The sequence below is a fragment of the Mytilus trossulus genome, chromosome 12 (assembly GCF_036588685.1).
Source record: "Mytilus trossulus isolate FHL-02 chromosome 12, PNRI_Mtr1.1.1.hap1, whole genome shotgun sequence".
Classification (NCBI taxonomy): domain Eukaryota; kingdom Metazoa; phylum Mollusca; class Bivalvia; order Mytilida; family Mytilidae; genus Mytilus; species Mytilus trossulus.
In genome coordinates this window covers 17222876-17240483 of record NC_086384.1, presented here as the reverse complement: position 1 = coordinate 17240483, position 17608 = coordinate 17222876, and the positions used below count along the sequence as shown (strand labels likewise).

Below are 17608 nucleotides of genomic sequence, written 5' to 3'. Positions count from 1 at the left end.
GAACAGTACATGATATATAAGGCATGAAGATGATATTGTTACAGATCAGCTAAATTATCTATAGTAAAGGATCCTACAAATTAATGTAAGATACAGTCACAGAAAATAATAATATTCATAAGTACGTATGAGTCAATTTATATATATATATATATATTTATATATAAACGCCTAAAAAAGTGTACACAACAACTCCAAAAACAAAAAAAGGTAACTATAAATGTAATTATTTATAAATATTTCGGATAACAGATATCCTTCGTCAGTCAGATTCTGATGTGAAATGAATCATCTTTGAGTCTCGTTAGATTAAACTTTTACTAAATCTTGAATTATATACAATAAAAAAAGTCAAACCGAACATCAGTAAAGACGCTTGCACCATTCTAAAAAAATGTTAACATGACATAGGTTATATGGTTTATTACAACAGAGAGCTCATATATATGCTTTAAATACAAATAATAATGTGCGATTTGAACTTATATATATAAGACTACGTTGTCGTAAATACACGTAAATTTTTACTTTACTGGATAGTTGCTCGTTGGAGGTCATCTACCACATCTCTACAGATAACTTCTGTGGTATCATGGAAGCGTGCTCATCTCAAGTTTGCGGGTCATGGGTTTGAACTCGGCCTAGTTCAGACTTTAAAATTGGTATTTGCTGCACACAACATTAATAGCAAAGACTGGTCGGAGTCTGAATAAGGTGTCGGATTAAGATAACAGGCTTTGTTACTGATTGTTACCATTTGAACTAGCACATATAAACAGATTCGGCATGTTAGTCTTGTACAAAACAGGATTCATATTCATATCGCATTAACATGTTCTGGTATTTAATTTGCATTTAATTTGCCACTGGACATTACATAACGTTGAAAAAACTTAGATTCGTCCATCATTATTTATAATAAAAAAGGAAAGCATATTTTGGTATTAATGTTTAAGGTTACTGGGTTAATTCATTAAATGTAGTCTTATCTGATTGGTCAATAGAACTATTGTGTAGGCCTATGAAGTTGCAATATTTTTCTCTTATATTAATATCTATAATAGAACTGTTGATTTTGTCGCTAACACTACTGATAAAAATCTAAATATAATATAATAATCTGTCAACGGAAAGGCAAACATTTTGCAAAATCAATGGCATTTCAGTGAAAGTATGTTGGTAGCTATAGTTTATCTTATCTTCTCTACGACGAAGCTCACCAGATGAACTTTCAGGATGTGTCTACCTTAAAGGTAATTCTTAGAATATAGTACTATCTTTATATAAATGTGTTATTTATGAAGTTATTATTTTTCGAACAAACTGTTATATAGAATATAAAATTTATTGAATCCAATCAAAGAGCCCTTTTTCAAGCATACATATACAATATTATTTATACAGCAATTTACAATTTCAAAGATATAGTACATTGAATAAAAATTATAAAATAACTATACTCCATACTAGATGTAGTTTGAAAATATATAAAAAGAGAATATGTTATCTCGCTAAAACATAAAAAAAGAAGAAAAAATAGACTACATCACTACTACATGTATATTTAGTTTTGGAATGCAAATTTTCTCCCTAAACATGATGATCGTAGGCTAAACAAATTTTTAAACATTATAAAATTGTATATCTGTTTAATGTCTGTCCTAATTTTGTTTTCATTGCTATGTTTCACAAAGACATTTGCAAAAAAAGAGTGTCTGATCAAAATGTTCTCAACCTTTCATTTTTTGCGATAAGTTTTTTTTTCAAATAAATTGTTGTGAATCTAGTTCTGAATGGATTTTTATGTATTTGGGGTAAGCAGTATTGTCTGGGAAATATTTTGTAATTTGGTTATATAATTGTTAAAATTTCTCATTATATAAATATAAAAAATAAAAGCGCTTTTTAAGACTGTTTTTATATTATGTTTTACACCACTGTCTCCGGGAAGGTGGGGAGCTTGGCTCCTGGAAATATGTTAAACCCCCGCAACATTCTCGGCTGTATCTGTTGGTCTCAATTCAGGAGTTTGTTATGCAGTGTCGTTTGCTGTTTGATTTTCGTTTAAATGATCAGAACTGTATGTGTTAATTTAGAGCAAAAGAGAAAAAAATATGACGTACCTTTCTACTCAAGTTCTAATTAAAAACAACGTTCAAACCTATATTTGCGTTGGGTAAAAAACCGTAATTTTACACGCATGCATACAAATCAATTTTTTTAGTAAAGGGGTCTAAATACAGCACAAACAACATTTTCAAAAAGGTCAAAAACGTGAAAAAGTATATTTTAACAAAACGCATTTGACTAGCAGGTCGAACAACCGATGTTCTTAAACCCTTATGTCTGCCATTAGCAGTTGCCAAATAAACGGATCAACAGATCTTATTATTAATTTATTACCAAACAGTAAACAATAAACTTGCGGGAAAGATGGTACACCGAAACATGAGGTGCACAAATGTGTTCACCTTAAACCGAATTTCGACAATAAATGTCTCTTCAATGATGTGAGGAATCGAAACGGTATTCGGCGGACATATCATTTACCTCAGTTTAGTATAAACTCTTGAATTATGTATTTATATGGGAAAATGTCACTCGTTGTTAGTAACTAATAAATATATGTATTTGTAAGTAAACTATTAATAATTGGTGCGCACAGCAACTTACAGCAGTTTCTATCGTGATTTTAATATATCCATTTGAATATAAAACTAATTAAACATATGAGAAAAGGTCTTATAAAGCTCCAATACTGATGATGTTAAAGACGTTCGATTAACTGATAAGAACGTAATCGATTAATCAAACAAGTCCGTCACCAAACGACACTTGACTTAAACAACTATTATTCCATTGCTAAATCCGACTCTTTTAAAATCTTCGGTCAAATTTCTGTCATACACGGGGATACAATCGATTTTATATTTTATTCAATTTGCAGGTTATTTAAAGGTGAATAAAAGACAGATTAACGGAAGCTAACAGGTGTCTCCCGTTATCAGCGATAATAAGGTTCTAAATGGTGGACACATTTGTACAGAATAACTTGTAGGTGAAAAGGAGAAAAGCTTTTGTGAAAGGACTTCATTAGTTAATTGGTACATGTATTACAGAGTGGAGAGACAAATAAGTCCAACAATTACAATTATGGATATTCAATTAAAATTCAGGAAATAATAATTACGGGATAATAAACAGATTCATCAGTGTTTAGTTTAATTGATTCCAGAATGATCATGGAATTATAGCGCTAGACATTTTTCATTAAGATGTAGTTATTTGTTTTAATAGTATCAATTTTCAGAAAATGAAAAGCATCGTGGGCGACCCGACGTCCTTATAGAATTACTAGTCTAATAAAGTTTATATTTTATTTATATGTGATCGTTTTATTACTAATACTATGGAATACATTTCAATTAATATAAAATATACAAACTTGACAGAATTTTAAAATCTCTATAAAACATGGCGAAGATAGAAACTATACAGAATAACAAAATTTCTATTTAAAAATGTCAGAGAATGAGACACGGATACAATTCCTTATCTAATTCACAGATGCCTTATAACAACATTTGACGACAAGTGCTGCCATTCAGTACGTTTATTTCAATTTGACAACAATCCTGGAAAAAATCTACACTTGTTGTTGCTGCCTATTGATAACAAGGTAGAAAAGTGCAATATCACAAATTGTTATATTCTTCGCCGTTTGATGACAATGTTAGAAAGTACAATAGCACAGGTTATTATATTCTACGCCATTTGAAGACAATGTGGAATAGATAAGAGTCACGATCGTTCTATTGTCTGTCATTTAATAACACAGTGGTAATATTAAGTGTTTTTGCTGACCGTTTGAGGACTACCTTGGACGTTCTATATAAATGCTGCTGGCCAATTAATCATATTCAAGGATGTTAAGTGCAAGAATTGTTCTGTTTCGCGTTCTGATGACAAATAGAGAAGGTTGCCACTAGCTTGTTTTCCACTGATAACTACACAATCATAGTCTAGTGTATCTTAGTTATTCAAGACAACTGTAATGATTCTTCGCCATTTAATGACAGATACTGAAACAAATTGTAACAACTCGGATCCAAACTCCTCACAATGTGGGGAAGACATGCATTCTGTAGGACTGTCACTGAAAGCCCTTTCTCTTGGAATAATATTCATTGTCTCCATGGTGATGAATGGAACAGTATGTTTGGTATTCTATAAAAAGACTCAGCTACTTAGTGTGTCTAACACATTCGTTCTCAACCTGATATGTTGTCAACTCGGTAAGTTTATCTCTAATACATGATACGTTGTCAATGATGTATGTTTATCTCTGACACATTCGTTCTCAATATGATATGTTTTAACTCGTATGTTTGTCTATAACACATTCGTTCTCAATCTCATATGTGTAAAATCGTTTGTTTGTCTCTAACACATTCGTTCTCAATCTGATATGTTTTATCTCTAGCATATTTGTTCTCCTCCGATATGTTATAACTCGGAATGCGGACATTCGTTCTCAACCTGATATGTTTAACTCTGTATGTTAAGCTCAGACACATTCGTTCTCAATCTGATATGTTTTCGACTCGGTAGTTTCATTTTAACGCTTTCGACGTGTTAATTTTGTTTTCCTTTTATTATTTATGTGTTTCTATAGGTTAAGATTTGTGATCCGGGTTTCTTTTCGCTTAATGGATAGATGACTATTGAACAGGGTATACTGATTTCGCCTTTATTAGTCATGTTAATTCCAATAGTTAAGTGATGTATATTTCAATTTCAATAGTTCCTGCTCCTCAATTGAGGCCATTCCTACTAGTCTTGTGACTCTAATCGAAAGTAGTTTCTGTTTCACTACTGAGACCAGTCGTGCTAGTCATGTGAAAGTCAAATGGTTCAGTAAATAGTTTCTGTTTCACTACTGATATCAGTTGAGGTAGTCATTAAAAAAAGCTAATACGTGTAGTCAGTAGGGTTGAAGTCAGAAAACCAGTGGTGCAAGTCATGTGAACAGTGGTGGTAGTCATGTGAAACTTCATTGCTTAAGTAAGCAATTTCTGTTTCACTACTGAGACCAGGGTTTGAAGTCATAAAACTTTGCTCAGTTCTTGGAGCAAAAAAATCATGCTCGAAACACCAAATCCTGTATTTTGATTGGTTTGATTTGAGTCTGAGTACACAAATCTCGTTCAAAGTTTTATGACCGTCAGGCCAGGGGTCGAAGTCATCAAACTTTGCTGAGTGCTCGGAGCACAAAAATCATGCCCAAAACATGAACTCCAGTTTTTGATTGGTTGATTTTGGAGTATGAGTACAAAAAACTGACTCGAAAGTTTTATTACTTCAAGGCTAGTTGTGGTAGTCATGTTAATTCCAATGATTTTGTCATTTTAATTCAAATGGAAAGTTTTTTCTATCATAATGTCCTTGATAAATGGTTGCTTCTCACAAGAAAAGTATTAATCAAAGAGTTCAATTGGTTAAGTTGACAGTTTTACGGACGCCATCACCAGTAGGTTAATCGTTATGGAATATCCGTTTTACAGATGATAGCAGATATGTAACAATTGTCGTTACTTCAATCACTATCCTTTTCCTGAAGGGTACCGACCAAATTAGACTTATAATCGGTGTTTTACTAACATGAGTAACACGACGGGGTGTCACATGTGGACCAGAATCTGCTTATCGAAACAAACTTATGAAAATAAACGTATGAATGAGAAAGTTTCCTAATAGAGTTGTAATCATTATCATGTTTCATACACTGAAGCGACAAATTTTGAAGAGAAGTATTTTTATAACAACAATCATCATTCACTCCTTTGTATGAAATGAATTATCATATAACTATTGCTATTCGTTGTTTGGTTTGAATCCTTATTATTAATTTGTTTTTATTAAAATCTATTTTCTTTTTCAGCTATTTGTGTCATTGTCTTGCCGTTTAGTCTTGCGTCCATATTCTCATCCAAGTGGATTTTCAATGACATTTGGTGCCACATTGAAGGTTTTATCTTAACATTCTGCATTGCAGAAACACAATTTTCTCTGACTATAATAGCTGTTGACAGGAACTATGCCATCATAAACTCTCTTAGATACCCGTATGTGTTCACTATTAAGAGAGGTCACATTGCTATTGCTGTTTCTTGGGCAACAAGTGTAGCTATCAGTATTCCTCCGCTTGCCGGTTTCAGTGCATACAGCTATTCTCCTGATGAAAATACTTGCACACTGGATTGGAATTGTTCACTTGAATTCTCAGTTATGTTTTTGAGTATTTGTTTTTTATTTCCGTTGCTAATTCAATCATGGTGTTACCTGACTATATTCCACGCGGCAATGAACCATACCAAACGAAACCATCGAGTATTTCCCTCCTTATCTACTACAGTGGGGACAAGAGACGCGCCTAGTGACTCATCAGAAGGTGTCGAATTGTCAACACAGGTTGTACAAGTTAGTTATAAAAGTATGGAATGTAAAGCTATGCGTACGATTCTATTTATAGCATGTTCATACGCAATATGTTGGGTGCCGTATATGGTATGCGCAGTTTATAGACTTGTAGGTATAAGTATAACCTACGATCTTGGAAGTTTTACCATTGTTATGATCTTCTTTAATACAGCCGTAGATCCACTAATATACGCATTTATGAACAGAATCATGCGTTTTGAAATTTATAAATTTTATTGTGATTCCTTGAGTAAGGTAGCGGGTAAGACGTCATCTTATGACGAAAGTGATGACGGAGTTTCTTCAACGAATATGTCTCAAACACATTCTACCTCGCGCATGAGTCGCACGAGTTCGATAAAATCACGCAGTACGAAAGGAAGTGCGCCAGGAAGAGTAGAAATGAACCCAATCAAAGAGGAAATTGAACCGTTATCAGAATCCCAAAAAGCAAAAAGTACTGTAGGTTTAACCAGAAAAGAATTGGTTCTGACTCCAGTAGACATTCACCGAGAGAGTTCAGTGTCTAGTATGCCGTCATCCTCGAAAAGGAAAAAGGCAACGATAGAAATACACCCTAAAGATAAAGACTCGATTCAATCATCGCAAATACATTCTTCAAAGCCAAAAAGGTCACGTTCAGAAGTATGGACTAAAAGCGACAAGACTTTGGTTTCAGAACAAGAATCTTTTTTGTTTTTTAAACTCGGAGATGACAAGAAAACTAATCATCAATATAACAGATTAAGATGTTCTATATCTAACAGCAGTACAAATCAAACACGTATCAAAACCGTGTGTGGTAAAACGACTTTGACCTCGTCAACTTTTATTCAAAATGAATCCGACTTGGATCTTCAGGACCTTGATATAGTTGCAGAACTTTCAATAGATGTTCGTCGAAAAAGAAAAGCGATGAAAGATAAAAATGTTTCTGGATCTCGTGAAGGCCGGAACTGTTTGTCGGCTTAGTTTGTTGTAAAAGAACCAATGGCGGATCCAGAATAGGGGTTTCCGGGTGGTTGGAACCCCCCTTTTTGTTGGAACTATCAATGCATTTGAATGGAGACATATAGTTGGATTCCTGCTTTATCCTGGGTTGGTAACCCATTAAACATGACTGGATCCGCCCCTGAGAACAAATGTGTTATTGTTTAAATATATAGGTACAGTTTGTCTACGTACATTAGTGAACTTTTTTTCTTTAAGTTATATGTCCTTAATGGGATTCCGTTTTATGTCCACGAAATCATTTTATTGCATACCATTAACAGTTCCATTTTTTTTACTAGATGACGAATTTTACAATAAATGTCTATTCAGTGATACCCGAGGCAAAAACATTAGATGATCTTAAATATTATTACAAAACTAAAGATCTCATAAATCAAAAAGCCCATAAAGTATAGTTAAAGCCGGTTAAGGTTTTATTTAAGGGAGATATGCTCCTTAATTCAAAGTTATTTTCAAAATGTTGAACATAGAAATTTTTATAAACTGTGGTTCACAATATCCTTTTTTTATTCCAGTACTTTCATTTGTATTTTACTGGCTACTGGGCTTTTGATACCTTTACTTTAGCGACTAACTTTAATAGCAGAGGTAAAGACCCATTGGAATAATAACATAAACAGAACCAGATACGTATTTCAATTAATGTTTCTTCGGTGATCCTCGTACATGGTCAAGTTATTTGAAAATCCCCTCTTTTTGTTTTATTTAAACTTAATTCAGTTACCGCTCAAACTAAAAACAAACTATCAGTATGTTAGTAACGAAAACACTGTATAATACTAATACAATTCCAAACTAATTAAAACAGAGTGAAAGAACACATACAAGCTAAGATACTGTATAAAATTGAGAATGGAAAATGGGAGTGTGTCACAGAGATAACAACCCGACCAAAGAGCAGATAACAGCCGAAGGCCATCAATAAGTCTTCAACACAAATAGAAAATTCCGCACCCAGAGGTGGTCCGTTGCTGACCCTAAATAAAGTTATGTAGTAGTTCAGTGAAAATGGACGTCACACTAAACATTGTACAAACTTGTAAACTGAAAAAATTTGAATCTAGTATGAAATGAATCCAAAAGAAATAGACCCGAAAGACCTGCTATCTACACCAATTTCTTTTAAGGACAATATAATAATATAAAAACATAATGAAAAAAAAACTTTAGGTTTTCTGACTTGAAACACACTAATTATCATTTTGGAAAAGTTCTATAGGCCATTTTTGGACACTACTACGGCCTCCTTCTTTTAATCTATACCAGTGAAAAAATAAAAGGTTAGTGAGACATGTCGAGTGATCATCTCTTATCCAGCATTGCTTAAATAATGCAGATTGCCTTAATTGAATAGGAATAAGAATATTCATTGTTTCAATAAAGTGTCCGTGAGACGTTCACTACATGACACTAATACACAACACAGTACACTCTGATTTCTAAGAACAATTCAACATTGGAAAAAGGAAAAAAACACAAAAATACCGAACTCCGAGGAAAATTCAAAAAGGAAAATCAAAAATCAAAAGGCAAAATCAAAAGTCCAAACACATCAAACGAATGGATAACAACTGTCATATTCCTGACTTGGTACAGGCATTTTCTAATGTAGAAAATGGTGGATTGAACCTGGTTTTATAGCTAGCTAAACCTCTCACTTGTATGACAGTCGCATCAAATTCCATTACATTGTCACATGTAAGATATCTATGTCCAAGTAATCATTAAACTACGTATATGTCTATGTATAAATCATGTATATATATTTATTCCAGGCAGGATCAGAAATAGAAACTCAGTTCAGTAATTATCGTTATTAAGTATATTAATTCCCATTTCATCTAACATCTAGACATTTAATAATATAATTCATTTAATTGCTGAGTGATAAAATATTTTAATATCTATGTTTGTTTGGTTGAATGTCCTTTAAGCCTCTGCCCTTGGTGAAAGCTGCATTACCTAGTATGTCTGGCTGTTTCGTTCACGCATCTTTGTCTATATAATGGAATTTATTTCGACTGTCATACAAGTGAGAGGTTTAGCTAGCTATCAAACCCGTTTCAATCTACCATTTTCTGTACCACATCAGGAATATGACAGTTGTTATCAATTCGTTTGATGTTTTTGAGCTTTTGATTTTGCCATTTGATTAAGAACTTTCCTTTTTGAATTTTCCTCGGAGTTTAGTGTTTTTATGATTTTACTCTTTGAATAAGTATGATATTTATCCACCAGCATCACCCACGAGGAGCGGACTTTGCTCTTAAAATCTTATTTCATAATGGATATGATGCTGCTTCTGTTGCATTGTCAAGGAACACTTAACATGATGGTCTATAATTATCTACATTGTAAATGTTTAATGTGCCAATCATTGTACTGATTTCGCCCATAATAGATTCTTTTAATTGGAAATAAAATCTATCTGATCTTATACAACTGTACTAAACCAGTTTGCTAACGAGATGGAAGAGAAGAGAAAGATACTAAATAGTAAAAACACAAAAATACTGAACTCCAACAAAAATGGTGATACGTTCGGGGTCTTACACTTTACTAGCAGAGGAAATGACCCAGTGGCAATAAAAACATTAACAGTACATTTTTTTCTGACACAGATGCGTAATTGAATTTTCTTCGGTGAATCTCGTTGTCAAGCTATTTGAAAATCCGAAAAATGTATTAAAAACTTACTTCAGTGACCGCTCAAACTTAAAGACTACATACATGTAAGAATCGGAAATATTGTGTTAATAAAGATCAAGTAAAAGACTAATTCAATTCCCAAAACTAATCAAAAAGTAAAATCACAAAACTACTGAACTCTGAGGAAAATTAAAACAGGGAAGTACAATATCAAATGGGAAAATGAAAAGCCCAAACATATCAAACGAATGTATAACAACTGTCATATGCCTGACTTGGTACAGACATTTTTCTTGTTGAAAATGGTGGATTGAACCTGATTTTATAGCTAGACTAAACCCCTCAATTGTATGACAGTCGCATCAAATTCGATTATATTGACAATTCATTGGTCGGATTGTTGTCTCTTGACACATTCCCCATTTTCATTCTCAACTTAATACAAATCTTTTAAAAATTATTAAAACAGAGTGAAAAAAAAACACCATATAAGCTTAGATACTGTAGATTCTTGTAAACTGACAAAAAATGGACCTACTATGAAATTAATCCAGATGCAATAGACCAAGAAGATCTGCTCTTAAAGTCAAATCTAAGCACTGATGGTCAAAAAGATATATTCAAACTCATAAGTCGTAAACAAACTAGCAATGTCGTGACGAAAAACGAAAAGATAAACTACAGTACACAAAAATGCAACATTGAAAAGATGAGGAAACAAACCCCGGAATGATAGCATGTGCCCCAGTAGGGTAAGAAGATCATGCCACACTCCACTTGAGGCATCCATTTTGTTACTCTAGTTTCAAACTTGTCAAGTTATGAAATAATCACAATTACATAATGTAGTTCATATTTAAATAAAGAAATCCTACTTCTTGGATCTGTGTTAATATTTTATGTTTTATTCATACCCTCGTTGAGCAAGTTGGCGCAAAAAAAATCTTGTCTTTTTGTAAGGAAACAGACAATTCGTCAGCAGTGGTATCGACCCAGCGTTTGCAAATAAACTCATCATATATACCAGGACCAAAATTTTATATTTACGCCAGACGCGCGTTTCGTCTACAAAAGACTCATCAGTGACACTCAAATCAAAATAATGTTTAAAAGGCCAAATAAAGTACTAAGTTGAAGAGCATTGAAGACCAAAAATTCTCAAAGTTATGCCATATACAGCTAAGGTAATCTACTAGTATTCCTGAAGTAGAAAAGCCTTAGTTTTTCAAAAATTCTAAGTTTTGTGTACAGTTAATTTATAATTATTCACATATCAACGATAACTCAAGTCAACAGCCGGTATACCTTTTTAAAGGAATAATTGCTTCATTAGCAAATCTTCTGATATTCAGATGCAGTTCAACAAGTTCTAAATCCAGTTTAATATGCCCTGAGTATGAGAGTTTTAACTATGTGTGTTAGAATAGCCTCATTGCCAAATTATCAGGAAAAAAACATACAAAAATAATACTTTTGTCAACTTTGCCTGGGAAAGTTGCGAATAATCCCTCGATTTTATAACAATTTCGATAAATGACTTTTGAACAGCGGTATACTACTGGTGTCTTTTATTATTTATTTACGTATTATTTTATAGGAACTAAATCTTTTAGAGATATATACATTCAATAGAAAATAAATGTATAGAATGTACGTAAACCCGACGAAAACTATATCAGGTCATATAAAATTGCGATAAAATCGTGTGATTTTTCACAGCTATTAGGCAGAAAGTAAAATAGCAAAAATACCGAACTCCAAAGAAAATTCAAAACAAGAATTTCTTATCAAAATGGCAAAATCAAAGGCTCGCACCTAGAGATCTTACTGAATGGGAAACAAATGTTGTATTACGGCCTTGGTACCGGAATTTTCTTATGAAAAAGGATGCATTTAACCTTGTTTCAAAGCTAGCTTAACCTCTCACTTGTATGACAGTCAAGTTAACTGCTAGTAGTCTGTTGTTATTTATGTATTATTGTCATTTTGTTTTGTTTTTTGTTACATCTTCTGACATCAGACTCGGACTTCTCTTGAACTGAATTAATGTGCGTATTGTTATGTGTGTAGTTTTCTACATTGGCTAGATGTATAGGGAGAGGGTTGAAATCTCACAAACATGTTTAACTCCGCCGCATTGTTGCGCCTGTCCCAAGTCAAGAGCCTCTGGCCTTTGTTAGTCTTGTGTTATTTTAATTTTAGTTGCTTGTGTACAATTTGGAAATTAGTATGGCCTTCATTATCACTGAACTAGTATATATTTGTTAAGGGGCAAGCTGAAGGACGCCTACGGTGCGAGAATTGAAAACCTGTTGGTGACCTTCTACTATTGTGTTTTTTTCTATGGTCGGGTTGTTGTCTCTTTGACACATTCCCCATTTCCATTCTCAATTTTACATCAAATATCATTTGTAGTGACGAAACAAACAGAAATTGAAGGTAAAAATGTCAATCATTGGGGTACAGCAGTCAACATTGTGTCGAAAAATACTAAGGATTTTCTACCTCAGGCATAGGTTACCTTAGCTGTATTTGGCAAAACTTTCAGGAATTTTGGTCCTAAATGCTCTTCAACTTCGTAATTTATTTGGCCTTTTTAACTTTTTTGGATTCGAGCGTCACTGATGAGTCTTTTGTAGACGAAACGCGCGTCTGGCGTATAAACAAAATTTAGTTCTTGTGTCTATAATGAGTTTATTTATATATAAAGGCAACAGTAGTATACCGATTTTCAAAACTCGTCAATCGATGGACAAAAAACAAAATCGGGGTAGCAAACTTAAACTGAGGGAAACGCATTAAATATAAGAAGAGAACAACGACACAACTTGTTGATACGGAACATTTATCATCAATGTCTTTGTGTTTTCCTAATATTTTTTAGAAAAAGGGGGATACGTTCTTTGTCATAACCCTTGTTCATCAACTTTCTACTCAGACACTGGTTAATATTTCTCAAGTTTGAGCATCACCGGTAACATCTTGTGTACCGAACGAGTTGAGAAATGTATATCTCATATGCAGGTGAAGTTGGTATATTGCTGCTTAGATGGTGGAAATTGATAATTTTGAAATTAAAATCGTCTCGTTTGTCCCAAACTGTGGTACTGTGAGGACTGCTTATATAAAATTTGAGGCATAAGTTTAAAAATGAGGCGTAAGAAGTCGTGTGACAAAAAGAAAAAAAAACCATCCGCTTCTATCCTTGTGAGAATCAATTTAAATCTTAAATAAAATTAAGTTATCCCCCGTTGTACAGTTACACAGATGACAAAGGCAATACACGAGGTCGGGTATTTTTTTTTGTTCTGTTTGGTTAATTCAAAAAATTAATTCGAATGCCCCATGTTTAATGCTATAACGAGTTAATAATTGATACGCTTGAAACTAAGTCTTCTTCGTCTACGTTCTGCCTCAATATAGTTTTATATAAGATCAAAGAGAGGCGACAGATACCAAATGAACATTCAAAATCATAAGTAGAAAACAAACTGACAGCACCTTGGTAAAAATAGAAAAAAAGACAATTATACAAACAATATTTTACAAAACACAACATAGAAAACCAAGGACTGGGAGACAAGAACCCAATTAAAAACACAGGATGATCTCAGGATCTCTGGAAGGGTAAGCAAATCCTGCTCCACATGTGGCACCCGTCATATTGCTCATCATAGATAAAACCTGGTAATAAGTCCAATTAGATATGTCACATTCGGATACTATAGTAAAAGGAAATAGGATGTAGTTACGACATTTGGAACATATCCGCTTTCATGAGTGAAACGGATATTCCATAACGGTCAACCAATTCGTGATAGCGTCCGTAAAAAATTTAAGGGAACTTTTCAACTTCACCACTTGGGCTTCTTGATTTTATAGCTTGCTTGTAAGCAGCAACCCTCTATCGAGGAAATCATGACAGGAAATACAAACCCAAGAATATCATACCAATTGGGAGATATAAACTCCGCATGCATGTGCTGATGGAATGTTGCTATATAGAAATGGAAAATTCACATGCTCAAAGGACGTTTTAATATCTAATGTTATAAGTTCGTGCAAACATTATTTGGATATAGAGACACCCCTATAATTAATAACATGTCCAACGTTCAGAGAAAAATATAACCAAAAAGACAATGGAAAATATAAAATATTTAGTTAGATACAATCAAGAAGAAAAACATTTTATCGTCAACTTCGGAGCTTGATCATGTGGGACAATACAAAAGATCATATTGTTAACTATCAGCATGAATTAAAGTTGATCTTCCCATTCTTGTCATCTTCAGTACATAATCATTTTGCTACGTAAAAAAAGAACCATGTCATATAAAAAAGAGAAAAAGATCGATTTTGGTATGACCGCATGATTTCAAAATCAGTAGGATAATAACAATTTGGGCGCATTTCATTTGCGCCAATTTTTAAAAGATCACGGCAAACCTTTCATTTGCGCCACAAGGTTATATATCATTTGCGCCAAAGAAACACCTTCATTTGCGCCATTTTACAGGTATGACAGGTAATATAACGGAAAAGTTAAAGATTATTTACGATTTATTTTGTTTTTTGTTTGTACATAACTCCCCCTGGATACATGTGTGAGTTCATACTCATTTCTAATACAAAACTGAGAGTCAATAAGGTTATTCTAATTATAGGTTAGACAATACTTGGTCATGTTTTATGAAGATTTAAGCCCAAGGCGAAGCCGAGGGCTTAAATCTTCATAAAACATGACCAAGTATTGTCTGACCAATTTAGAACATATTCACTCTTTTGAGTGACCTTACAAAATTATCCTTTCCCATTGTTATATTGAAACCTTAATAAGAGTTCACTTTTTATTATGAACTAAATATAAAAGTTAACATAGGTAATGATAATTTCAATGGATGAAATGAAATAGCACTGACATAGTTTGTGTAGTTCTCTCAAATGTAAGGTATATAGATTAAATAAATATTCTATTTATCGTAACCAATTTTTTTTGTGTATTCGATATATGTGTACCATTAGAAAATGCATCAAATTTTGCAAAATTCAAAATGCTTTTATTTCAATCTCCGCTCTTTCATCTTTAATCAGTAGGCTATTTTCCCAAGGAAACTGCCTTAGGGGATTGTACACTTCGTTGGTCGGTTATTAAGAGTTCACTTTCATAATTAACTGACAATGAAAAGTCATTCATGAATAGCATTTCATAGTGCATGGAAAGCCATGTACTATGAAAAATAGAGGGAAAAAAATCTGACATTTCATTGGACGAGAAGGGGTGAGTATGTTCTAAAATTATTTATATGGTGTTCACATGACCAGTCCCGAGTGTGAGGTGTCAAGTTGGACATAGTCAAATCTGAGACAAACAGAGGAAATAATTCTGTGATATTTGATGACCACACATATAGGTTATCGAATGTTTTAAAAAATGGAGACAAATTCTTCAGGTGTACCAAAAAAATCTGTAAAGCGAGGATTACGACTGATACGGACAGCAAAATGATTTTATCGAGGTTTTAGCATAACTTGTATGATTTTATCGAGGTTTTAGTATAACTTGTATGATTTTATGATAACTGCTGAGGAATATGCTTAAAACTTTCTTTAATATTAAAAGACTTTTTGACAAATTTAATGTTTTATACTATAATTATTACCTGTATCTACATGTATTTACCTGTAATATTGGCGCAAATGAAATATGGTTCGTGGCGCAAATGAAAGATTTTTTGGCGCAAATGAAATGCCAATTGGCGCAAAAGCAAAGCACCGAACAATTTGCCAGGTTTTGGTAATTGCATCGATTTCTTTATAAGTCTAGACTATTTCTAATTATTGCAGTTGATTTTGTTGTCATAAAAATTATGTAATTTGAGTTAAGTACAAAGTTGTTGATGTCCTTAAATTTATATTGTTTATCTCTTTTTTGTCCTTTTTGCATGTCAACTTGCTTCCACCAGTTCGAGATATTTCTGCAACTGACCTCAAGTTCAAGCAAGAGGAGTCTTTACTAGTGACCAGGGGCGGATTTAGGCGGGGGCATGGCGGGCGTGCGCCCCCCTAAAATTTGCAAAGCATGGGTTGTCTTTAACTTTTTTAAGTATCACACGAGACCATTCCATCTTTTTAACATTCAAAGTATATAAAACAGTCAGTTTAACAGCGTGATTACGAATCAACTTACCTACAATTTATTTCTATAAATATTGTATACTTCAATGGAAGGTGTCAAACTCGGAGTTGCGTTTTATGACAAATATAATGTTTGGTTTTATAAATATTTTGATCTGAGCGTCACTGATGAGTCTTATGTAGACACATTGAAGATGTGCAAAACAACAGTTTTATTTGTGGTGTTCCTGTATTTCTTTATGTTACAACTACCCGCACCTTTTCTTCCAAGGTTTAATTAAGATATTACCCGATATTGCTATATAGACAATTTTACAACAAGTGCTGGTGTCTTGGTTGTAGATTGGTTTGCATAAGAACACAGAATCAAAATAAAATGTTCATATGATCTTCAGCTTCGGTTTTTAGGGCTGCAGCTTTATAACTGTAGCTTAATAAACTCATATATGCAATATGAATTCCTGAGTATGTTTAAGGAGATTTTTGTAGATTTTTTTCTAATGTGTAGGAGACCTTGCCATCACTACTCGGTTGTTTCTCGTGGACCAGGGACATATTGTTTACCTCTGTCTCTCCATCCGCCAGCCAGTCACTTGACATTTGGTACGGAGGAACCATAAGAACGTATACAAATCTAATAAAATCGTTATTGTTTCCCCCTGAAGATATTCGATTGATTAATATGAATGCAACACAAGTTTTCCCAGGAACCATTGACATAACATCGCTATATTTTATATATGGAGGGTCAGCTTGTGTACTCCGGACTGAGGTCTGTCTCTATCCCTATTGTCTTCAGTCCCGTTTCCTGGGAATTATATGGGGTTAGTCTCAATGAATGGAACATTAAAGATTTCTTGTTAAATATGGCGATTGTAAGTTGTTGTTAAGGGAGGATTTATGCGGTTTCAGCTTGAAACTTTAATTTTTCCCTTGTTTTACCACACAATAATTCGTGATATCTACATTGCACCTTCTTTAGAAAAATATTTCAATAATTTTACCTCCAAAATTTTTTCGCCTCGCTCCGATCGGCGATTATAAAAACTGTGCGCCCCCTAACTTGAAATCCTGGATCCGCCCCTGGTGACATCTTTATAATTTTGCAGTATATTTATAAACTCTGGAAAAGATAAGATGATAATATCTATAAAGTATTTATGGCATAAAAAATATCATAAATTTGAGCCACTGTCAATGTGTTTCTAGAAGCAATGAAAAATAAAACCGTAACCACAAAGCACATGTAGAAATAAAAAATAAAACCATAACCACAAGCACATGTAGAAATAAAAAATAAAACCATAACCACAAAGCACATGTAGAA

The 17608-nt window shown here is 33.4% G+C and overlaps 1 protein-coding gene across 1 annotated transcript; it reads left to right on the top strand.

Moving 5' to 3' along the window:
• Window positions 1-1021: 1021 nt before the first annotated feature.
• On the top strand, window positions 1022-8038 carry LOC134693293 (G-protein coupled receptor 161-like). Its single transcript, XM_063554039.1, has 3 exons — window positions 1022-1253; window positions 2948-4295; window positions 5942-8038. Exons 2-3 carry the CDS (start codon window positions 4055-4057, stop codon window positions 7450-7452), a joined length of 1752 nt encoding a protein of 583 aa, XP_063410109.1. The 5' UTR covers window positions 1022-1253; window positions 2948-4054; the 3' UTR covers window positions 7453-8038.
• Window positions 8039-17608: the final 9570 nt, after the last annotated feature.

What these genes read in the sequence shown, in the direction of transcription:
- LOC134693293 (XM_063554039.1), top strand. Translation starts at nt 4,055, where the DNA reads ATGATTCTTCGCCATTTAATGACAGATACTGAAACAAATTGTAACAAC. An exon ending in CCTGATATGTTGTCAACTCG is followed by an intron (nt 4,296 to 5,941) that starts GTAAGTTTATCT and finishes TTTCTTTTTCAG; the next exon opens with CTATTTGTGTCATTGTCTTG.